The following is a 25,530-nucleotide window of genomic DNA, read 5'->3' on the forward strand; positions in this document are numbered from 1 at the left end:
AATCATAGTTCTTACACTTTGACTAATTTGTGGTCATGAGTTAAATGTACCAGCGATGGACTCGGCTCGCTTTTCAACACGGCTTTGTTTTTAAAGTCTGCATCCGAATTGCCAAGTTGCAACCTGCGTCCTACCGCTACAACCTAAATACGGCGGAACCATTCGGACACCCTAGAAGATTGGTGGTGAAGCCCGACCCCTGCTGGCAGAGCACAGATAGCGCAAATAGGTAGACAGCACCAACGGAAGCCCCACCTGCTGGCCTGACTGTCGTACTGCGCTCCATTCTGAGCGCACTCCTCATTCATTCTCTATTATTAAGCACATTAACGCACCTGTACAGGTGTGTTCACACCGCGTCGCGTTTGGTGTGACCACACCTTTAGTCATCAACAGTGACTATAAATGTTGGTGTTGCATAAGAATGGGAGACTGTTGGTGGCGCAAACTTGGCTTGCGGGTCCGCAAGTTTTTAGGGGACGAAGAAGAAGTCCGCGGTGCATTGTGGGCCATAGGTTGCTCCGTAGGATGCACCTGAACTGACCTACAATGTGGGCGTGTTTAGGCTGGAATTCAGGCTGCGAAGTAGGTCGCTACTCGCGCCAGTTGTGGTTTCGGAGAGCCTACGACCTCCTCTGAGACCTAGGACCGGACCTACTTGGCGATTCGGACGCAGCCAAAGTCTTTTTATGGTGGACACAAGTGTATTTTCAGTTATCTGCTTAATAAATTTTGTTAAATTACACATCAGTCTCTTCAGTGCTTTATTTCACAAGATTATATGATAAAATATATATATTATATAAGGGAGAGCGGTAACAATTAGCACCATCTAGCAAACGTGTTCTGCACAAAACATTCAAGTACACTGCTAACGGTCAATCCAGGACGCTAAATCTTCAGGTGAAAAACACATTCCCTGAAGAAACTGCAAACAAATATTTAAGAAGTTCATACACCACACAAGTTTAGTTGTTAGCACCATGTTTTAGCATCATGGATGATACTAAATCAGTCACAAGTGTGTACCTACATCAGGATTTCATAGCAGGAAAGTACTAATTAGCCATCTTGCAATAATGATTGATTTCATTGGATAAAATTTATCGTAACATTTGACTTTTTTGCCTTGTATCATCTTAGCTGTTAATGTTAAACTAGTTTAGCAGCTCTTTAACTGAAAATAATAATTTGACCCTTTGGAATTAAAGCATTTATTTTCTTGCCAAGAGTTCAATGGGTGTGTGTATTTCACACTCTCGTCTTCATGGCGTATTTCTAGATGGAGTAAAAACTTAGTTAGCTTAGCATAACAACCAGAGAGAGCTAGCCTTGCGCTGTCCAGATGAAACAATATACAGCAGCTATTAGATTACCAGTTAATGTGCGATAATTTCTTTATATTAAGTGTAACTGTAAAGTATAACAACATGAGATTTACAGTTTTAGAAATGTATTCTTATTGGGTTTTATGCTAAGATGAGTTCTAATTATAAGGAAGTGAAAACCTGTATTTCCCAAGAAGTTGGCATTGTCATTTACAGTAATTAAATGTACTCTTTTAGGTTTTGGATCGTATAGATTATTAAAACAGTTAATCTACCGTAATCTGACAAGTGACGAAACACTTTTTCTGATCCTCCTGCTACGGTTTTGGTTCTGAATGTCCTGTTGAATCGGAATAACAGTGCAAATTACATTCTGCGAGCACGTCAGTAAATTTAGTTTACGTTCCCTCTCCTCTTCATGTTCACTCTGTGCTTGCTTTGATGAGGTATCCATTGAAGGTGATGTAGACATCGATGTCATCACTGTAAATTGCATTCTCCCTCTCCCTCTTGTACAGGCGGATCCAGACCTCATCATTCAGCTCCAGCTCCAGCATCACACTCTGACTCTGCATGATAGAGCGGTCGCTGGGTTGGGCGTACACGATTGCCTGTCCAACATCGTTCTGCATGATGTGTAGGTACGTCTCCTTGAAGTTCCACGTGTGAATGTTCACGTTGAAGAAGTAGATCCCTGGGATGGGGCAGAGGAATTTACCGCTGAACATGTCAAAGTGGCTGTCAAGGTTTACGAAGACTGTGTCGAATATCAGCGCCTGGAAGGACTCCAGGCTGTGGAGGGATTTGCGACGACCAACAGAAAAGGCAGAGTACTGGACTTTGCAGGGGTCTCCTGGGAGACCTGCTTGGCCCTTTGCACCTTTAGACCCCATGGGTCCAATGGATCCTGAAGGGCCTTCCTGTCCAACCTTCCCTGGTGTTCCTCTGTCGCCACGGTCCCCTTTTTCACCTGGGCAGAGTGAAATTATTCACAGTAGATTAGAAAATCAGTGGCAATTAGTATTTACAAGCGTACATGGGACAGAATGAAAGAACAAAGTTTAAAAGTGGTATACTTGACCTTAAGACAAAAAAAGACATGTCACATTCTTTCACTCTTGCCTGAAACTTCCTAAATTCACAAGACTTCGTACCTGGTGCAACTGGGTTGCCTACAAATGTGGATAAAACGAGCTGAATCCTTTTTCGTTTTCTTCTTTTTTCTTTTTTCCCCGTACTTACAGATGGCCCAAGGTTCCACACAAAGACTTCCTGTGGGACCTCATAAACTGAACCCTTAAGCTGAGTTTCTCACATAGTTTCACAGTTACAAATCTTGTCGTGAGGCTGTTACCACACCTAAAACCAAAATTGGAAAACGTTCGGTGGCCAGTGATGGTGCTGAGAAATGAAAGAACACATTGAAATGCTGCCTACTTGTCTGAAACCTTATATAACCCATGTTGTTGTACATGTTGTACCTTTGAGGATGGTCATGTTGATATAGGTGCGGACCTCTGGTGCATGGCTAAACACTCCTGAGTCAGCGCTGCCCTCTGCTGGCTCCAGATGATCACAGCAGCGCCTGCAGGGGACATGAGGGATATATGGAGGAGGCACCAGCGCCACCAGGGAGGTGAAGGACAGAAGAAGGAGGAGACCCAACATCACTGTGCCTACAGTGCAAGCAAAGGACACTATGAGTTTGTTTTCGCCCACCGTGTAACATGCTCGAGGCTGCACAATACTATAAGATGTGTGTTTTGGCTTTTTCTTGTAGAAGAGTGACCGTAGCGTGAAGGAGCCACGACTGTACCAGCGGCCGACACTCAGAGAACCTCACAGAAGAGTATCTCTGTCAGCAGCTTGTCCCCTGGTGACCATGAGGCTCAGGCCAAACTGTTGGCACATCTGACGCAGAAACATTTGGCCCACACATCAACGGCAAGAGCTGGAACTGAGTGGGAAAAAAGTGCTCCAGGTGAGGTTGAGTGGGTCTGCTGTCTGATGGAAGGACGTTCTTCAGTTGGTCGCATCGCTGAGTGTGAACAGCTTCAGTTACACGTCTCCAACCAGCTGAGAGGACGTTTTAGGAAGAGCTGTGTATCCGAAATGATACATACAACTGTTGTGTTTACAGTTCACTTTGAGTTTGTCTGTCAGCACTCCAGGTTTGAGTCCCGGCTCCAGCCTGGGATCTTTCTGTGTGGAGTCTGCATGTTCTCCTTGTACTACAGCTATCTGGACATCAGCTATACCTCTCCCAGTTTCGGTCCAGGATGCAGACACCCTCTTGACCTTTGAGAGCAGACTTAAGACCTTCCTTTTTGATCAGGCTTATAGTTGGGCTGCTTAGGCTGGACCTTAGATCTGCTGCTATAGGCTAAGACTGCTGGGGGATCTCCCATGGTGCACTGGGCTTCTCTCTACTCCTCTCTGTCCTCCTATATTTGTCATACATAAATCATACTCATACGAATTAATAACTCATCTTCTTCTCCGGAGCCTTCAGGCTCCCCTCATCCCAGATCCCGGGTGCTGCTGGAGGAGGCTGCAGACCTGAAGAGGCTCAAGCTGCCACCCGTAGCTCCACCTGCTCACGTCCCCGTCTGTCCATCAGTCTCTTCCCTTTCTCTCTCTTTTTAATCCCTATCTGCCTCTCTGTCCCTCTCTTTTTTCTCCATTATCTGTCTTTGTCTCTGCCCTGCTCTCCTGCTCTCTTTCCCCCCAACCGGTCAAAGCACCGTCCCCACTGATCCTGGATCTGCTCCACGTTCCTGCCTGTTAAAAGGAAGGTTTTCATCCCTGCTGTTGCAGGATGTGCTGCTGATGGAGGATTGTTGGGTGTAAATTCACTGAAGGAGTGAAGTGCTGGACCTGCTCTACCTGTACGGAGTCATGAGAGAACTTCTGTTGTGATTTGGAGCTACACAGATAAAAGTGACTTGACTTGACTTGTACCTGCTTGGGTTCTCTCTGGTACTCCAGCTTCCTCCACAGTCCAAAGACATCAAGAGGGGACGAGGCTGATTGATACTCTAAATTGACTGTAGGTGTGACTGTGAGTGTGAATGGTTGTCTGTCTCTATGTGTTGGCCCTGTGATGGACTGGTGACCTGTCCAGGGTGAACCCCGCCTCTCGCCTGAAGACTGCTGGGATAGGCTCCACCCACCGTGACCCTTAAAAGGATAAGTGGAAGAAGATGGATGGATGGATTGATCTGCGTAGGTGATAACCAACTTCTCCCAATCATTACAAGTCCCCTTCCCATGGATGCTTGATAAAATGAGCAGAGGGAGAGAACGCGCAGGCAGCTGTGGCCATGTTTAGAATGAACAGCTGACATCGAAACTTCTGAGAGGAAACAAGGAGAAGCAAGGTCCACTTTAATCCACAAACAGTGGGGGGAAAAGAATTCAAGAGGATAAAAGTGGAATTTCCTCTTGGATTTGCTGCCTGCTACTCCGGCTGTGAAGATTATTCAGTCAATTTCAGAAACATATGTCTTCGTTAAAATATTAGTTGTTCAGCAGCTGCTCAAAAAATAAGATCAATGTGTGCCCTGGATGTGACTGCCACAGCAGTGGAAAGGAAAAACAGGATCTTTGACCCTGAGGGAGAGGGGGAAAAGTCACTCTTTGAGAGGAGGGAAAAACAGAGAATTGAAGAAAACCAGAATGATACATTCTTGCAGTGTTTTGTCAGGGGCCAGCGAGCTCTGCAGCCAGGGTTCCTCCAAGGTGACCGGCCTTCCCACGCATGAAGACAATAAAACCTGGCACCCTGGTTCAGCCTGATGCCAAACTTCATCAGCTGGGTTTCTAGATCAGTAGCCCTGATGGTGGTTTGTGCATCTGACAACCAAAGTGTTCAAACTGTCCCCCACAAATGACCCAGCGAGACTTTTGATTGATCAAAAATTGAATCCCTAGCATCAAAATGACTAAGTGTGAACAGCTGGAGCTACTTCTCACTCAGCATATCTCCATAGCTGTGATGAAGGAAAATTAAGAACCGTATCTGAAAAAACACAATTATTTTAAATCTATCATAGCGGAAACGACTGGGTTTTTAAATTTCAGTTTTTTACAGAAGGAACTGCCATCTTAGGTGTAAATCACTGTGTTGCCTTCGTGAAGTCTTTCACACTTGAAGCTGGATCGTGGGGTTTCTGACACCAGTTTGAATTTTCCCTTATTTTACACGGGGAGTCAGAGAAGCTCCAGACCCCCCCCCCCAGGAAGTGCAGGGCGACCGTGGAGAGGTCTCCTATCGCGCTGGGATACGCGGGGTGTAAACCACTCGATTGAAAAGATTTCTTTCATGGTTTTATCATCCACTTTTCCATCTCCTTCCTTTAAGAACGTCTAGGTCAGACTCACTGCTCGACAGAGGTAACATTTCTCTAGGTTTTTTGTTGTTGTTGTTGTTGTTTTTTAAACCAAATTCCAAAGATTTCACCAGTTGACGAGCTGAGTGGCCAAATTGGGCTGAAACATTCAGTGACTGCACTTTCGAAACTACGGTCAGACAGCGTGAGTAAACGGAGGTTATGAGGCTGCGAGCATTCTCAATCGTGATGTACTCGCGATTAGCGGACTCCTCGGCGTGGTTTGTTGAATCCAGAGTATCATTTATCTGAAGGAGATCCAAAGGAAACGTCTGCCAGAGCCTGGGTGATCGGCTGCTCCGAGTGGAACAGTGTGTGCTGTTGTGTTTATACGGGACAGCTGCAGCCCTACTACGGACCCTCTCTACGGACCCTCTCTACGGACCCTCTCCGCCTGCCGCTGAAGTTTTGTCGTCACCAACGAGTTTTCGTTCAACGAATCAATCATTGTTATCTGTTGAGTATTTGCGCTCCAAGGTGAAACACCGGCGTACTCGATCCACTCGTGCCACCCGGCAGGACAGAGAGATGATGGTCATTTTGTGATTGGAAGTGTTGACTCATCTTGCAGGAACTGTGTTGGAACCATCCGTTGAGTCATCAAACCCTTCATTATCTTAGATCTGCCCAGCTCCGCCTCACAAGCGTTTCTGCGGCTGCAGCCTGCACGCGTGTTTGCGTTCGCGGCTCTCCTGCGGCCACCCATACAGTCAGTACACATCTTTAACTGCTTGTTTAGCACAATCACACACACACGCGCGCGCGCGCGCGTCCGGTCACTGTGTTTGACATGAATCACTCACTCGCTGACCAAGGATATTACATAACCGGGCTTTTGAGGGAAAACCTGCGCTAAACTATAAGCACTGGATTATTGAATACTTACAAAACGCTCCCTGGGTGTGTTCTCATATGCAGTGAACATTATGTAACTATAACTGTAGATAAAACAACACTCATTCTGCAGACGCTCCTGCATTACTGTAGGTTACAGGAAATCTTTAGGGGGCCCAGCAGAGTAACTGAGCTGCAGCCAGGAAAATGGAGAAGAAGAAAAAAAAAGCATTGATCATCACCACATGATAATGAGATTGAAATCTGAATGAATCTCACCTCATTCACGACTCTGCAGCTGCTTCAGTCCAGGAGAAGAGAAACCTCTCTCTCTCTCGCTCTCTCTCTCTCTCCCTCTCTCTCTCTCTCTCTTTGTGTGTAGGAGATCTCTTCCTCTTCTCTCCAATCCCTCCTAGTTTTATGCAGGCTAGTTAACCAGCCTCTGCCAGTTTGTTTGACAGTGAGGAGGAGAGTTACCGACCCTGCCCTGATCATCTTACTGTATTGTTGCAAGCAACAGAAAGTCTTGCAGCATCTCCCCGATGACCAAACCTGACTTAACAACTTGATTTGTGTGTATTTGGGGACATGTTATTATTATGATCAGTGGAGAATAACACACACACACACACACACACACACACACACATGGAAGACAAATCCACCCTGTATTTACAAAATGAAGGAAACTCCAGGTCATCCCCCTCTGAATTCTACATTTCCGCTGTGCTGAATTCCTCTCTCCCCCCAGTCGGCTGCTAGAGGAAAGGGGGGGGGGGGTGTTGAGGTGATGTGTTACATTAACCTCTACTAAGGTCATGTGATCACTGGTTTGTGTCCATTGGTTTATTTGGATGTTATCTAGAACAAAAACAAAACAAAAACACTGGATAGAATTTAGATATGAAAACGAAGGAATGATGAACTTGGAGGGAGTCTGGATCAGATCCTGGATCTGGACATCTGTTTAAAGCCACTGGCAGGACAGAGCGTTAGCAGCATTTTTCCAGTAATTTGATGAATTTCTATAATTTTCATTGTATCCCAGGCATATTTTCAGTATCTCCAAAAGATCAGCAGAATTTATTATTAGTTTGTTGAAGCAAATTTATTGAGCTCATGAAAATATAGTGGCTCGCGTTGTGGATTGGTGATGACGACCTATTTTTCTTGTCCAGAAGACAATTAAAGGAAGAATTTTGATGACAGTGTGAAGTACACTGGGTGGAAAAATGTCAAAAGTCCTGGATGCTATTTCCCGCTGCACACCTATGAATCATTTGATTCTTCTGCCTCGTAAAGATGGAAACGAACTACGGAGGGTAACGGACTCACCGCTATGACACGCAATAGCACTCCTGTTCAGTCACCCAGAGCAGGAGAGGCCGAAGCAGGAAGTGTGCACGTATGTGACAGCTGTAGCACATTAGTGCCTTTGGGTCCAGTTGGGTGTTTGGGTGCAGTTACAGCAGGATAACATTCCTCTGCTTTTCCAGCTAATTTAATAAGAGACTCATGAAATGCAGTTCCTGCTTTTCTTCCAGTCAACATCAGTCTCCAGGCGTCTCTCTCTCTCTCTCTCTCTGCTTCTAGTCAGCCGTCTTTACTCCAAACTTGAAGTATTTAATCTTTCTGTTTGAAGTTTATTTTCACAAGCCCCTGTGTAACCCCCCCCCCCAAAAAAAACCCTATCAGCATGCACTTGTATTTCTGTCTATCTCTCTACCTTGAAGTAAAGAATATGGGTAATTGCATTTAACAACAACAACAACAACAACAACAACAACAACAACAACAACAACAACAACAACAAAACCCCAACTGCTACACTCGCATTTGTTGTTCAGGTGATTTGTTATCTGGTGTAAAAAGCCGCGATCAGTTGAGACCAAAGAAGAAGCTGACAGATTTCTCCTTGGTTTTCCTCGGTGCCTATGATTGTACAACCGTACACGTACGCCAGCATCCAGCTGACATAACACAGCCCACATGACCTCACATCCTCTACTGCAACCTGGGTCTCATCCAAGACAGCCCCCTTTGGGATTTCAACACATTTTACAAGGTATTTTTTTCCCACCCCTTCCCCACTGTATTCTACTCTCTCTCTCTCGCTCTCGCTCTCTCGCTCCCTCCCTCCATGTGTTCTGTCCATTTGGGTCACATTCTTGGCTCTTCTTGTTTCTGCTGCACACTCAGCGTGTCAGGATTAGACCAGATAGGGAGAGACAGGGAATGAGTGGAGAATGACTTCGATTGTTTTTGTTGGAAAGATGAAAAAAAAAAAAGAAACAAAGAGAAAACATGTCATTTAACCGGTAACATAACATATTAAAAATACTTCAAACTTTTCTGGGTAATAAGTGATAAATGTCCATATTATAAGCACTTTACAGTTGGGGGACTCGGCAGACATTAATAGGTGATCTTTGATCGTGTTCACGCCAGAGGACTGGGGCTGCTATACACAGAGAACGCCACCAGGCGTCTCTAAAACCAAACACCAGGTGTAGTTCAGCATCATGGAATGCTTTTATTCTGTTTAACAATGCTCAGGGAGGTTGTACTTGAAAGCTTTCTGGCAGAAAGTCTGTGTTATTCATGTTTAACCCTGGGAAAAGTTTCATTCTGACCCAGATGGTTTTCCTGAACCTAGACTAGGAGTTTTATAATCCGAACAAACGGCAAGAAAAACTTGAGAGTAAATGAACAACAACAAAAAACAAAAAACAAATAAAAAACAGAAAGTAAATTAACATTCAAAAGGCTGTAAAAATCTTATATATATTAACATATAGGAGCTATCCTACAGGAGAGAACAATACATTTGGCCGCCATGATAGCTGGCTGTTGAATTTATCTTGACTCCATCGCCTAAATTCCTCAATTATTTATTACAATGTGAACATATGGACAAAAATACTGTATACTGCGAAGCGCCACGGGGATGCAGTGGTTAGAACTGTCGCCACACAGCAAGAAGGTTCCGAAGTTTAACCGACTCAAAAGTGGATGTGTGTGTTAAAACAACAGGGATATTTTAGAAAATATATCTACGCAGGAGGTTCTGGGTTCGAGTCCCGGCTCCAGCACAGGATCTTTCTGTGTGGAGTCTGCATGTTCTCCCTGTTCCTGTGTGGGTTCTCTCTGGTACTCCAGCTTCCTCCACAGTCCAAAGACATCAAGAGGGGACGAGGCTGATTGATACTCTAAATTGACCGTAGGTGTGACTGTGAGTGTGAATGGTTGTCTGTCTCTATGTCTTGGTCCTGTGATGGACTGGCGGCCCATCCAGGGTGAACCCCGCCTCTCACCTGAAGCTGCTGGGATAGGCTCCACCCACATGACCCTTAACAGGATAAGCAGTAGAAAATGGATGGATGGACGGACATTGTGATTGTGTCATAGCTGTTACGTGTATGAGATGCCGCCAAACAGAATTTCATTGGAAAACTGTGTATAATGACAAGAAAGCTTCTTATCTTCTTCTCTTCTGATTTTCTGGAGACTTCCGCCACAAAACATTTCTGACAGGAGAGCTTTGACATTACCATCCCAACAAAAACACCACAAACAACCTACGATTCAGGCAGAAATCATTTTAATGAATGAGATAAAAGTTTCACCTGCTTTGATACATTCATTCGTGTCATCACGTTTCATTCTGATGAAATACACAAAACCTCATTAGCTAACTTGCGAACGTACCGCTAGGTGAGGTTTGCCCTGATGGTCTTCCAGCAGAAAGAGGACAGGATAAGGAACAGCTCATAATTCAGGTTCTTCCACAAAGCGTTCTGTCTTCAGAGGCTTCAATCACTGGCTAACCTGAGGTGGTGATGCTGAGACGGTTGGCTGTTTAATTTGTCTTTGGGCTGTCTTACATTTTACTGTAATCACGCAAGGGTTTTATTTACCAAAACACTTAGCCTGGGGTTCCTTTGGTCTCCTTGCTGGTGTTTCTCATATTGTTTGATCTTTTTAAATTTCTTTTTTTGAGCCGAATAGATTAAAAACAAAAAAGTGATGTGGTAAAATGAATCACACGTCTTTGGGTTTGTCACCAACATTTTAGAGAATGTCTTCCTGTTTTTAGACACCTTAATGTGGGATTGTTACATTTTATACCTTCAACCCTGTTAGATTGACTCCAAATCAGTTTCTAATGTTTGTAACATATCTTTTCTGTCAATTACAGCCAATTCACACCTTTTATTTCAGCACGGTTTGCAACTGACCCTTTTTTTTTTTTTTTTTTTACATTTTGGAACGCATTCGGTCGCAAACAAACATAGGGTTTGAATGATAACAAATTAACATAACAATCACTTATTTTTTGAGCGTAAAGCAGTGAAGTGGGAGGAAGTATCTGATCGTGAATGGGAGGATTGTAGAAGCACCGGTGATAGAAGCACTTTGTGGTTTGTGACTGATATGGACAAATATTTTATCTTGTGTGAGGTGAACGGATGTTGCTAGTTGTGCTTTAAATGTCAAACCGCACAATGATACACTCACACACACACACACACACACACAAATTCACTCTCACACTCAACACCAAGACCACATGACAGGACACGTCAACCATTTAAACTACAAAACACAGACATTCAGGCAGTCCCAACACACACGTTAAGGATGTTCTCCCTCACATTTACTAGCATACCAACCACTCAGCCTCACTCCACCGCACACAGGAAGTCAAAGGGTGACCCATTTCTTTATTTCACTTGATTTCTGTACAGATGTCAGGAAAAACAAGGGAAACTGGGTTTTTGACGTGAGTAATGACACAGATCACTAACCTCAGTGATTGACACAAATCAAGAACGCAAACATACACACAAAAAAACAAAAACAAAAAAGAAACAATAAATACCATCAATCCTTTTTATGCAAAAACTAAATTCTTGGTAGCTTGCAATTAAACTTGATCATTAATTCATGATGATGAAAGCTTTAAATACATGAAATCCTTTCGAAAGACATTTGAAATGTACAGAAACACTAAACTAAATTATGCGAATGACCATAAAGCTTTATGAAGACGGACGTCTTGACAAATCCTCACTTTGCATAAAGCTCTAAATCAAAGGTTATTTATCACGACACACGTCACCGTTCACTGCTTTTTTTAAAGTTACAAATCTGCAGGAATATTTCAGGAACGACGAGCAAATGTTTTGCTAAAAATTATTATTAGTCTGAAATGAAAGAACTACCGCAACATATCTGGGATGAAGTGATAAAAGCGAAGCCAAAATGGTATTTATTCTTCGGCAAAGCTCCTTTGTATTCCTTAAAACAAAACTGAATAAAGCTAAACGTCACCGAAAAGTTCTGTGTATGAAGAGTAATTAGTTATTGTACACAATGATGCACTTTCAGTCTATAAACATCACCATCTAAATAATAATTTCAGAAGTATTCTTATTCTCTTTAAAACAGCCCTTTGTGCTGTATTCAAGGTTCTGCTTTTACCGGGCACTGTTCCATGATTTATTCAGAACCATCGAGACAAATTCTTGGCCAACGCTGCTCAATCGAAGGAAGCGAATTCTTATGAAGGTTCTTTTTCAAAGCCCTCATCTCAAAACCACACGTGAAGCTTGTTTTCTTGTGATGACTGACTGATTCATCTAGCTAACTCAATTATCTAGCTAGATAGCTCAGTTGTGCCGAGGTCATACAATAATGAACTTTCCTGTCCTTCTAAAGCCCATGTCATTTTTGTAGATTCATAAAAGAAATTCCACGTTTCTGTCTGCTACACAGGTGATGTTTTACCAAAACGCTGCAGGTTTCTAGGAGTTTTAGGTCTGAATGGGTTAAGAGGATGAAGAAACAATTTAGTTGGTGGCTTCTTCAAAATTCTTGCATGAGATCGTTCCATGTATTTGTGGGGGGAACGCTGATCGTTTCCCTGATTTTTAATTCATAAGTGACTACACGTGATTTGAGAGGGCAATGCTGATGGAAACTGCTCACAGACAATTATCATCCAACTGCTCTAAGCTCTGTGGAGCCTCAGCAGTCAGTTTTCTGGCCTTCATTTGAACTGTTTTGGTGGTTTGGCTCACCATGATCAGCAATATTAGTTCCAGCTGCGTGCTATCTGTCCAGCACCAAACAGCAGAGAGGCACTGGTAACACTGTTAGCTCTCAGATGGACTCACTGCTGAAGGTTGTTTGCAGGTCTTTGAGAATGAAATAGCCCTTTTTAATGGATTCCACAGGCATGGAGGAAGACCTGTACATGGCACAAGTGACAGGCCAGCCTGAATTGTCACCGCCGCCACCAGCAACAGCTACTGGTTGATCCACCTGTTGACCCTCAGAAGACATCTGAGCTAGAATGGGAGGAGTGGAGGGGGGGTACATCTGGACAGGAAGATGGAGAGGGAGCCTGAGAAAAGAAGTGCTGTGATTATCTGACTCTTCTTCTACGATCGAATCCGGTTTGTCTTCCTTGAACTCCTCATCTTTGTTTCCAGTGAGGAGCACTGGGATCTGTGGCTCTCTCTTTAAGCTCTCATCGGTGGGAGTGATGCAAGGGCGGGTTGGGAGGGGGAGCTGAAAACTTTGGTTGTTGTGGAGATTGTTGAAATCCCCCTGATAGGTGAAGTAAGCAAGACTGGAATCTGTCTGAACTGAGCTGCTGGACAAGCCTGACACAAAGTAACCCATGTTAGAGAAACTGGATGAAGAGGAGGAGGAGGAGTTGTCAACAACTCCGCTTGTATCAGAGCTGGCTGTGGGGTGGCTCCTACAGAAAATCAGGACATTGTTGGAGCTGGGGGAAGGAGAGATGGCGGGGACCACATCCCAGCTTTCACACACTTCCACCGGGGAGATGTAGTCACATGGCTGGGTGGTAAAGAACGACGCAGAGGCTGACAGAGGATTCAACCATTTCTGGGGAAAGAGAGCAGGATTTACTAGAAACAAATTTGAAGAATGACAAGGCTGTTCGTCTGGAGGAGCTGGTGCTTTTTTCATGCTTTTAGAAATATAATTCTCTAGACCTAGAATTGATAAAGAACTGAGGGCCCCCAATAGCCTCACCCCCTTTGGGAGTCTGTTGTGGAATGTTTACCCATATCAAACAATTATAGAAATAAAATGGTAACCTTCTTTCAGACAACTGATTCAAATGAAGAAAAGTGTCACAAGTGCATTTTGAAAATATTTGATCATGTGTTTCACAACAATTTGTCTGTGATAAATGGGAATAACAGTGGTCCCAGCATTGAACCATGGGGTACTCCAGCTGGGAAAGTTTTACATTATTCCTTCAAGCAAAAACATATACATTACACATTACATACATACACATTAAAACTGTGGTGGCGACATGCAATATGTTAAAATACAGCCTCACTAGAGAAGCAAGGCTAACAGAAAGTAGATTTAAATTGCTTTTTGTGGTTTACATACAAATTCCCTGGTTTTACAATGTCACACCAACAAACACTGGCGGGAGACCAGAGATAGGTCAAGCAACCCCTTTATATTGCATCCCCTGACCCCTAAATGCCTAAACATAATCAGGCCTGAACTGGATCAAATACATCATAATATATTATTTCAGGTAGCAGGTGCAGTATGAAGCACGTGTAAGGAATCTCATTATTACCTTCAGATTTCCTCTGTGGACTGAGTGAAGAGTTTTGAAGTATTTGGATGGATTCGGTACTGGTTTCCCCTTGAAGAGCCTGAAACATCACAAGGGAGCTATCAGGTTAGACACACACACACACACACACACACACACACACACACACACACACACACACACACACACACACACACACACACACACACACACACACACACACACAAAGCCTACAGTATACTCACCCTTTCCAAACACAACTTTTGTAAAGGACCAGCATTACGATGCTGATGAGAGCCGAGCTGAGCATCACTGCCTGCAGCATCCAGCTTTGACCCACAAGCCGATCTGGAACAGAAAGCTGATCATGTGAAACACTCATTGATAAGTGAAACTACTGTTCTCTGTCTTTTTACGTGATCTTTTCAAGTCTGCCTGCTTCTTTAAGGATAATTCACTTTTTTTTTTATTCTTCCTGTTTTTTTCCTAATGTTTCTAGTTCAAAATGATTTTTAGGGACTAAAATTATTTGAGTCACCAGTGGATTGTAACCATCTGATCAACACTGCTATACGGCAGGCGTTCTTTCGTGTATTCAAATAAACTGGAAGAGACAGCAGAAACGGGGGGGGGGGAGTACATGAGATTTTGCATTTAGATCTTTTAAACAATGTTGTCATACACTAATAACAATTAAAGCCTGTTACACATACACACACACACACACACACACACACACACACACACGCAAAAGCTTTTTAGTGTTCAGACATGACGCGTATGCTAGTATTATAGTACTCAAGAGTGGTCTGGGTCTTGAGTCTCAAAGGCACTTTTTGAAGGCCTCGGTCTAATCAACCTTGGTCTTTTTAACTCAGCTTTGGAACTTGCAGACTTGAGATTTGGTGTCAAGACTACAATTTGTTTAATTTTCTATTAAAACACCCGTTTTCAAATTCAGTTGCACAAAAGGAATGAAACAGGAACATCATCGAGCTGAATGGTCATGACTTGGTTGCAGTTTAGGTGCTCTTCACCTGAAGCGTATTAGTTTCTTGGTTACCAACGTTAGTGTCTTGCTAAAATTGGAATAAATCATTTTAGTCTGGACATTAAAAAATAGGAAATCAGTGCTGGTGCTGGAGAAAATACTGGGATTTTCATTTAAGGTCAAATAAAACTGGTGTAAAAAAATTGGTTGTGATCCTGAAGAGGATATCCTAATGTGAAGGGCCTGTGAGCAGATTGAGCCCCAATTCAAAGCTTCTAGAAAATCAAAGCCTCGTTCTTGTTGTTACCTTCATTCTGGGAACCTGTCCCTGCATCTTCTCCCGGCCAGGATGTTGCACGACTCCAGTCACTCCAGTGGCTGTCTCCTTTCCCGCGGGGCTTGACTCTCACCTGCACCAGGCACTTCCCCTTTAGTTTCCCAGCAGGTACTCGTAACCGTGGTTCTTTTGTGTAGAAAGGGTCGCTCCTCTGAAAATGGACAATGTTTTGTGACAGTCTAATGACAACATAATGTGCATCTTCAAAGAAAGTGCGGGCTCATTACAACCATTTTGGTTTGTTTTCCCTCGCGTTCACATTCTTACTATTTCCTTTTTCCTCTAATGTAGAGTTGTTCAGCCCTAATTAGTATGCATAGACAAATCAGTGTGGACACACGCACTTGGATGGCTACAGGTGGATGCGCACAGGCAGGCAGACAGACAGACAGACAGACACACACACACACACGCACACACTTCTACCGTTGGATGATTCTGTGTGATCTGAACTTGGAAGTCTGTATCCATGAGGTAGCGAGAGAGGGGGCTGCTGTGACTCCACCATATCAAAGTCTCATTATCAGTTCTGCTGATGTTAGGAACTCCTGGAGGGTTCATCTTAACTGCACACACACACACACACACACACACACACACACACACACACACACACACACACACACACACACACACACACACACACAAACACACAGATTTGTACAACACATTCCCTCACGCTGTAAACTTATTAGCAAAAAAATAACAAAATAAACAGGAGCTATTTTTTCCCTGTGGCATTTAAGAAGTAAACTTAAGAGTTTATTTTTTTTGTTAGAAGTAGAACTGTACTGATTAATGGATTAGTTGCAAACTAATTCAGTTACCGACTGCTGATGTTGTCGAGTCGTTTACAGGACAAATATTCTGTCTTTTTAACAGCACACTGAAAATTTGTAGGTAATGAGCAGGTGTTTGTAACAAATCAGGACACGAAATGATGTTGTCTTGGTCTTAGTGAAACCAATTATCTCTCATATCAATTTCTGTGCTTTTATGTACCCAACCACTGTTTGATGAAGAGGAAAGCTGTTAGATGAAACAAGAATGGCAATAATTGGTAGTTGCAGCCATATTGACTGGTAGCAAATGAGAAACCACAACCAGAAAGAAAAGGATGTTTTACTCACTGTGTCTGCGTAGCTTGTAGTCTTTGAGGTAACACACCAACGTGCCGTCACACTCCACACTGATGTTAGGTAGGATTTCATAAGGGCTAAATGTCTGAACAAACAGTGAGGACAGACAGGGTCTGGGTGAAATATGAAACACATTCGATGCATCCTCAACATGAATGTGAATGATTTCTCTCTCTCTCTCTCTCTCTCTCTCTCTTTTTTTAAAATTAATTTTGGCTCTCATGGGTTTTCTCACTTGAGGACCCTCTGCTACTTCCAAATCATTTTGGGTGTTTATTGATTTTTTTCTTCTTGAAGTATTTAATGAACAGCAGGGAAAAGTATGCCGTTTTATGAAGAAGCGTAAGGTCTTCTGCAGCGAAATGAAGGTTTAAGTGGATAATGAACACACTATCATGTTTTGCAGTAACCAACAGGGTCTTGGAACTTATTTATGAAGACCATAGGTCCATCCATAGGATTTAAGGCCTAAATTACTTGATTCATTACATCCATCCATTATATCCTGTTAAGGGTCGTGGGGTGGGGGGGGGGGTGTCAATCAGCCTCGTCCCGTCTTGATGTCTTTGGACCGTGGAGGAAGCTGGAGTACCAGAGAGAACCCACGCAGGAACAGGGAGAACATGGAGACTCCACACAGAAAGATCCTGTGCTGGAGCCGGGACTCGAACCCTGAACCTTCTTGCTGTGAGGCGACAGTGCTGACCACTGCACCACCGTGCAGCCTTGATTCATTACATTACACACCAAATAACATTTTGAGTGGGAGGGCCTCTCCAAATGCTCAAAACGCTCAACAAATTAAGACAGTTGTACTATTCAAAGGTGGAAGTGACCTACATTGTTTTCAAAGGCAAAACTGCAGCCCGGGGGAGACACGTCTTTTTTCAGCTTGCAGCTTTGACTATGAAAAAAAAACAAAAAGGGAGAAAAAGAAGAGGACAAAAATCATCGCAATCTTTCCAGAATTTTTTTTTTTTTTTTTTACAAACAAATTTTTAGATCTGTAATGTCTTACGTAATTTTCACACTATCCTTCTTGATTTTCCTGATTTTCCTCCAACCAAAGATCCAACAATCCGCACCAGCATCCAGGTGAGTGCCGTTCAACGTGCAGCTGACACTCCTGACGAAGTCATTTACACAGGAGAGTCCTTGAGAAACAAACACACCAGAGAGGGGGATTGAGACGATGTCTCCTCTGTTGATGTCGATGAACCTGTCCTTCATGTAAGACATTAAAATAAGCCGGAGGTGTCTGCATGGCTTTAGAGGAATTCGGTTTTAACACTTTTGTTTTGTAATATGCAGATTCAATATTAATCCCACAATTTTTTTTACAATGTGCGGGGACACGAAAGATACGGCAGAAAAATTGAAGCATTGAAGCCCAAACGATTGATGAGGAACATTAGTGTAAATTTCCGTTTGTCAACTGATGCTTCGTCAAGACCAAATGGGACTTTTCCTGAGGCTGGAAGTTTCAGTGCTATTCATGTGATCGGAAATGTCCACTTGAACACGTTATTAAAAAAACAGTCCAGGCGCTGATGCTCCTGTAACTTGCTACTGCTGCTAAACGGTCAGTAACACAGACACAGGTGGGATCGGTGGTACCTTCCAAGGCTGTGTGGGAGTGGGCCGCACGCACTGACAACAGGACCGCCAAGACCACTGAGGACCAGAGGATCGCCATGACCACCGTTTGACTGTAAACAGAGAGAATCGCCATATTTAGAACATGAATCGTTCACGGGTGGATTTAAGAAACTTAACAACGCAATCAGTCTCCACTTATTGTAAAAGCAGCACAGTGAGAATGACTACAATAAATGTCTCTCATAACAAAAGAACAAAACAAATTAATGACGTTTGACTGACCTCCTCCCATACTGCTCTATTAAAAGTGCTTGGCCTTAAATGGAAAGTACCTGATCTCTGACATCTAGATAGTAACACTGCATCATCAGCGTAGCGTATTTCTGACGGTACGGAAACAAAAGTGGGTGATCGACACGACTGCTCATTTTGAGAAGGCGGCAACCCGACTGACGACACCAGTGTTGCTGCGGTGAACATCTCAACTGTGTCACACTAATGATTCTTACTTTAAGTGTCCATCTTAGTTAACGGTGTCAAGTAGGAACAAGTGTGAATACATCTGCCCATAAACTGTAACAGTGAGTAGTAACAATAAATACACATACAAGCCTTGATTATATATTCGTCGTCATGATATACTTTTTAATTATATTCACGTGTTCAAACTCAAACAGGGACTTTTCCATCCTCAGTTGTTTCTGAATTAATGGACTTTATCAAAAGGAAACTGACAGGGACAAGAAGCTTTCTGACTAATAATGACAGACCATGAGAGCTTTTGTGAATGGGACTCGATAGAAAAGGCAGTGAAAGGTTTGTACTTTCATGAGAATACAAGAAAATATCCGTTCAAATTGGTGAAAGAAACACAAAAAAAGGTGATACTGTACCTGTACTTCTTGGTCAGTAAAGACAGCAGGGGCTTTTAGAGAGGAAAAACATGACAGTCTGCACTGCTGACAAAAGTAGAAGAATTCCTCCTCTTCTTCTCCTCTGTCCGTCCTTCTGTCCTCTATTTGCTACTGAGCAATCTCTTTCTCTCACTTATCCTCGCTCTCTCTCTCTCTCTCTCTGTCTTCTTTAACACTGACATTTTGCATTTTTAACCACAGCCTCTGTCTTTGGTATACAGGAAGCGTCATTATGTACTGAGTAATAGTAAGAGAGTGACGGGCCAGGTAGGGGAAGGGAGGGGAGGGTGGACCGCTCCGTTGTACAGCGACACACCTCCTCTTTGCTCACTACACACACGGACCCGATCACATCTTTTCAGATACTAATTGCAACAAAGTAGCACACCACATCCTGCTTCATTCGCAATGCAAACTCTCATATTGTCCTAAGAAGTGGTCGAAGTCACTGAAACTCACTTTAAAGAGAAGATTCAAAGGGTACCAAATTTAGAGCCATAGGGCTATTTAAGATTTAAGATGCAAGCACACACACACACACACACAGACGCACACACAGACAAAGGACAAATGTTGCACTGCATCAAAACCGCTGCTGTTACAACCACAACCACTGCAGACATCTAGCTTACTGAAGTGAAGGGAAAGAGGAGGTTGCTCTTCACTCACAGGTCATCGATCATCTCAGTTTCAGAGATCTCAGTGTGACCCGCGGGGGGGGGGGGGGGGGGGGGGACTGAAGGTGGAGGAAAAGGTTTTATTTCAGTGTTTCAGGGTTAGCTGGTTATGACAAAAAAACTCACTTGGCTAAGGTAGAAAAAATGAGTCTGTCGGTTTCATGTTGCTGTGTTGCTAAACACAGGACTTAAAACAACCGTCTGGTGTGTGTTGGTTGTAACCACAACTCCAATCTGTACTCGTACGTGGCAGCAACTGCAGCTTACTGCACGATATTAACACCATGGTTCTAAAAAATAAACCAAAAACACCAACAAACCAAAAGTCACGCATAGAAACTAGGGGTGTGAACCTCAGCGCTGAGGACGATTCGATACACATCTCGATGCACTGCCAGCGATTCGATACTTTTAACGATTATAATTTTCTGCCGATACGATGCGATACGATTTACCCTCTTCACAATGCGATACGATGCAATAATCATTTAGTTCAAATCAATGCGATACGATATGATGCAATTTGTTGCGATATGATGCGATTCAACATGATGCAAATAAGCAAAGAAAAAAAAAGAAATTAAATGAAGTACCCTCTGGCTCAGGCCCTAAAAAAAATGGAATTCAGTGGTACGACAAAAAGGATTTGGCTTTATTCCTCATGGGCACTTGGCAGTAAATTCAACAAAAGTGCTGTTTGTCTTTTTTACTAAGCACCACTTCATGCAAATTCTTTTTGCCATCTTAAAACAGCAACAACTTTCCTCACACTTTCACATCGTCTATGCAATCACAATAGCAGTGGTTCTCTAAATTTTAAATTTCAAGGACCATCATAATTCTGAGTCTACAAATAGAACCAAATGAACCCATAAGTGTCCTTTGGGTTCCGTTTTGTACAGTTACACGGATTAGACAGACCTGCAACTGTTAAGGAATCTGAATCAATAAAATCCTAAAGGATTCCAATCCCAAACCTACATCACACAAGTGCTCTGTCCTAGTCGGGTCATATTACAGTACACATGATTAAACAACTAATGCACGGCCTAACATGGTGCAAATAAACCATTCAATGGCCATAACACTGTCTGCCAAACTGCTAGAGTTGACTTTCTAACTGGCCACTGAGAATCAGTGATTTGAGTGAGTTCTGCAACAATAAAAGAGAAAAACAATTAAACAATAATTACTGCTGTAAAAAGTACACAGCAACAACAAAACACTCAATGAGTAACCTAAAGTGACTTTTTCAACAGTGCAATCAATGTTTCTCCGGTGTCCGGCGAGGAACTAGACGGGGAAGCGGGGAGGTGGCGGTAGACTTGTGGGTGATGTGGTGTACTCTTCTTAAGTGGGTCTGCATGTTTGTCGTGCTGCCGTTGTACGGCTTCCAAACGCGGCATTCTTTGCGAATGACGGACGTTTTGTCGAGCTTTCCGTCTTTCTTTGCGAATCCGTAGTGTTTCCAAACATATGATTTAAACGTTGCGGGTGCATTAAATATAGAAGCTTCCTCGCTGCTGTTCGCGCGAACGTCCATGCTGTTTTACTGGTAGTGTATTGTTTGTGCCTCACGGCTTCCGTCCGTGTTCAATACAATACGCAAAATAATGATGGTGCATTCATAGCTCCTGGGGAACAGCAGATGGGGTGAAGTTAAACATGAAGAAAACGGCGCTTGCATCGGATTTTACCGATACCCACCAACGCATCGAGATGAATCTAGATTTCACCCATCAATTGCATCATACCCAGTGAATGAGCCGATGCACTCGCATCGCGCACATGCACATCTATGCATCGATTAATATCGATTATTTTCCACACCTTTAATAGAAACTGTTTGAAGAACTGAAACTTTGAAAAAGTAGCAACCGCCTGTCTAGCAAAGTCTTCAACCAATCAGATCAACCAAGACAGAAAACACTGTCCAGTTCTGAAAAGTGATACTATGACAGCACCCACACCAACCAGGGCTGCCAGAGAAGATTTCATATTTGTAGGTATAAAATAGGGCGGCACCGAGGTGCAGTGGTCACTGCTGTGGCAAGAAGGTTCCGGGTTCGAGTCCCGGCTCCAGCACAGGATCTTTCTGTGTGGAGTCTGCATGTTCTCCCTGTTCCTGTGTGGGTTCTCTCTGGTACTCCAGCTTCCTCCCACAGTCCAAAGACATCAAGAGGGGACGAGGCTGATTGATACTCTAAATTGACTGTAGGTGTGACTGTGAGTGTGAATGGTTGTCTGTCTCTCTGTGTTGGTCCTGTGATGGACTGGTGACCTGTCCAGGGTGAACCCCGCCTCTCACCTGAAGACTGCTGGGATAGGATCCAGGCCCCACATGACCCTTAACAGGATAGGCGGTAGAAAATGTATGGATAAAATAAAGGATTATTGAAAAGTTAAATTTGAATATATTATTATGATATAGAAAGTAAAATGCGAAGTCTATCTCCCAAGTTCTGGGAAGTCATTGGGCCCCTAGCATGCTGAAACACCACCGCTGTGCTCGGCAGAGTACAGTTCTGTTCTCGCTCCACATCGCTGCCAGCCGCCTGCCAACAGTCTCATAGGAGAAGAAGCCACGTGTGAGAGAGAGTCAGCTGAGTGAACAGGAGAAAAACGAGCTAGAAAAGCGTTTGATGTGCAAGTGATGAAGTCAGAGACGGACAGTTCAGATTCAGACTGGACTGAAGAGAGAGTGATTTGCACTCTGCGAGATCTAAAAGGCCCCGCTCAGAAGTACTTAGTGTCACAAAAGACCACAAAAATCATGGCATCTTGAGAGGAAGCTGTCTTTGTTACGCGAGCATCTCGACAATGCGCGTTCTACTGAGCACGACCTGTTCTGGCATTCCTACATGAATAACAATACCCCTATGAAAGGCATGCAGTGTTTAAATTATACAGCACTTTGAAATATTAATAGGTATAATATATACAAATATATTCAACTATCTTTTCAATACCCAGACAGAATATCAAAATACCTTTTATTTGTGCAGATTTTGGCACACCACATTGCTTGATTGTTCCGACTCTCACGAGATCTTGTGACATCGTGGTCTCACGAAACTGGCTGCTCCATGAGACGAGCAGGACATTGTAGACCCTGAGAATTTGTGTCAAACACAAAAAGATCCTCGTCGATTTCTACTGGCATCGTTTGTGTCGTGCTGTCACATCATTTTAACCCTTTACGCGCCACACCCTCACGGTGCAGCGTTGAGGGGTTGTGGTCACTTCAAGGATTGTCCCAGAGTCCACGCAACAATACACAGATAATCATAGAAATACCCCCCCCCCCCCCAAAAAAGTAAAGCAATGATGTAGATTGTGATAGTTCACATCATTTTAACGGGATTATAAAAAGAATGAGCAAGAAGTTGTTTCGTTTTTGGCGCAATGAGAATATTTGAGTGCAGCAAACAGAGATCATGCAAGTTTTGTCTTAAAGTTCAGTGGAGGCTATTGTGAAACGTCTTCACATGCTGGCCTAAAACCACAAAGCATTCAGGTACAGAACCACTCTTGCGACACAACGCATTTGAATCCAGCAGTCAGCAGGCGTCTAACTTTGTCACCTGACTGAGTTCAGGTCTGAAGTAGACCGGAGGGCGATCTACTGCGCCCCCGCTAGTTCCTGCCGTTAAGGTGTCAGCGAGTGGTGGTAAGTGGAGAGACGAGGGCAGGGGAAAGTTGAAGCGCTCAGAGGAGGAGGAGGAAGAGCGTAGTGTGTGATACAGCTCTCTCTCTGAAAGGTCAAAGTCCGTCTGTTGCGCCTCAGCCAGGAAGCTGCTGCAAAGACAAAAGGGATGTTTGTGCTGAAAAGGCACCCAGAAAACAGTCCAGACTAGACCACTGCCACAAGCCACAAAGATCAGAAGGTGCGAAATGATGTGGAGGTGTTGACACAACTAACAGAGGAAGGTGCATAAATATCTGCATCTCCCTCAATAATAATAAAAACAAAAACATGGTGCAACTTTTACTATTTTACCCAGAAACAGAGAGAGGTGGTTTGTCTGACGTTATTTGATACTGTTTACTGACTCATCCAGTCAACAAAAATTACATACAATTCCTCTCAGTACATGCCCAAGTAGACTCAATACCCTGTGGTGCGAAGGGCCGTAAATCTCTCTGCTGATTGTTCAGATTCACTTCTAGATACTTCGAATATTTACGCAGAGCCCGGCAAACTTTTGTGATTTTTTTTTTAAAGCGGCTTTAAGGTCTTGTTAAAATGTCAGTTCACCCAAAACTAGAAATGCAGTCATCATCTACTCACAGTCATGCTACCGGAAGACTGGGTGAAGATTTTTAGTCCACAAAACACTGCTGGACTTTCACAGGAAAAGGTGTCGCAGTAATTTACCGAACAACTGAAGTGAATGGAAATCAACTTCTTAAATGTAACCCCCCGCCATGTTTGTAGAGTTCATATGTGGTCGGACCTGACTACAGTTGCGCTAGCTGCTTTTTGACCTCATGATACATGGGAGTTGTCCATGGTTGAGAAGTGAAGCCAATACAAAACGACCTTAAACTGGTATTTTTGCCAACCGCCAGCAGGGGCGACTGAACCAGTTGCAAAATGTATGCAAGGAAGTTTGAGAGAATTAGCCTACGAATCCATCCATCGTCATCTTCCGCTTATTCCTACACATTAAGGGTCGCGGGGGGGCTGGAGCCTATCCCAGCGTCAACGCGGCGAGAGGCGGGGTTCACCCTGGACAGGTCACCAGTCCATCACAGGGCCAACATAGAGAGACAGACAACCATTCACACTCACATTCATACCTACGGTCAATTTAGAGTATCAATCAGCCTCGTCCTCTCTTGATGTCTTTGGACTGTGGAGGAAGCTGGAGTACCCGGAGAGAACCCACACAGACACGGGGAGAACATGGAGACTCACACAGAAAGATCCCGTGCCCGAGCCGGGACTCGAACCCGGAACCTTCTTGCTGTGAGGCCACAGTGCTGACCACTGCACCACCGTGCAGACCTAGCCTACGACTCACTTGATGTATTACTCAGGTTAACAATTTCCTAATGTGCTTATGACCCTCAACAGAACATGACATTTCTTTTGCAACTTACGATCCCATTAAGAGGAAAAGCACACTTGCAGCAAATGTATGGTTTTGGGTGTGTTTACCGTGGATAACTAAGACATGGCCACCAGCAGAGCTTTGAGCTAAAGGCTAACACCAGCGCGCTAACATTCTTATAGCATTAGCACGTTAGCTACCTTGCAACGGCAAACCTGCTGGAGGAATATCAGGAGATCTGACGATGTTTTCAAAAAAGACTTTAACAGGGTATAACAGTCACACCGCCACCTAGCGAGCCTACTGTTCTGGCTGTACCACCACTTGTTTTTTTTTGCCCCCACCCACCTGGGTGGTTATATTCCTTTTACTTCCCACCAGATATTTAGAAGTGAAGAAGCTTCTTGGACGTGCCTCCTCAGTCTGGATTGATTTTGATCAATTTGACGTCAGTCTCTTTTTCTGTGGTACAGAACAGAGCCGATTACAACTACAAATACGGGTCGTATAGATCTGACTCAAAAAGAAAGGCTGCAGGTTCCGACAAAAGTTAAGTTTCAGTGGTTTCAGTTGAAACCGCCTGCAATCTGCTGCCTCTACACATCACACAAAAATACCAATAGTCTTTTTCAGAGCTCCAGCTGT

General features: G+C 43.6%; 2 protein-coding genes and 1 long non-coding RNA gene across 4 annotated transcripts; 1 reads left to right on the forward strand and 2 right to left on the reverse strand.

The window, feature by feature from the left end:
• Positions 1–756: 756 nt before the first annotated feature.
• On the reverse strand, positions 757–7,166 carry LOC147245388 (complement C1q tumor necrosis factor-related protein 6-like). Its single transcript, XM_086185301.1, has 3 exons — positions 6,833–7,166; positions 2,810–3,004; positions 757–2,298 (listed from the first exon to the last, which is right to left on the reverse strand). The coding sequence occupies exons 2-3, from the start codon at positions 2,994–2,996 to the stop codon at positions 1,751–1,753; spliced, it is 735 nt and encodes a 244-aa protein (XP_086041427.1). The 5' UTR covers positions 2,997–3,004; positions 6,833–7,166; the 3' UTR covers positions 757–1,750.
• On the forward strand, positions 5,648–12,952 carry LOC147245389 (uncharacterized). Its single transcript, XR_015110085.1, has 3 exons — positions 5,648–5,723; positions 8,517–8,618; positions 12,793–12,952. It is a non-coding gene; the product is annotated as an uncharacterized LOC147245389 (long non-coding RNA).
• il2rb (interleukin 2 receptor, beta) lies at positions 11,136–19,384 on the reverse strand. 2 transcript variants are annotated; one of them, XM_086185300.1, is made up of 10 exons: positions 19,131–19,384; positions 18,256–18,347; positions 17,657–17,792; positions 17,479–17,542; positions 16,630–16,723; positions 15,926–16,065; positions 15,470–15,650; positions 14,417–14,519; positions 14,193–14,271; positions 11,136–13,471 (listed from the first exon to the last, which is right to left on the reverse strand). In XM_086185300.1, the coding sequence occupies exons 2-10, from the start codon at positions 18,332–18,334 to the stop codon at positions 12,719–12,721; spliced, it is 1,629 nt and encodes a 542-aa protein (XP_086041426.1). In that variant the 5' UTR covers positions 18,335–18,347; positions 19,131–19,384; the 3' UTR covers positions 11,136–12,718. The 2 variants fall into 2 exon arrangements, with proteins under 2 accessions (XP_086041426.1, XP_086041425.1); XM_086185299.1 differs by having other exon boundaries at positions 15,920–16,065.
• Positions 19,385–25,530: the final 6,146 nt, after the last annotated feature.

Source organism: Aulostomus chinensis, chromosome 18, assembly GCF_037954235.1.
Source record: "Aulostomus chinensis isolate RoL2024-O1b breed Wild chromosome 18, RoL_Achi_v1.0, whole genome shotgun sequence".
NCBI classification, from domain to species: domain Eukaryota; kingdom Metazoa; phylum Chordata; class Actinopteri; order Syngnathiformes; family Aulostomidae; genus Aulostomus; species Aulostomus chinensis.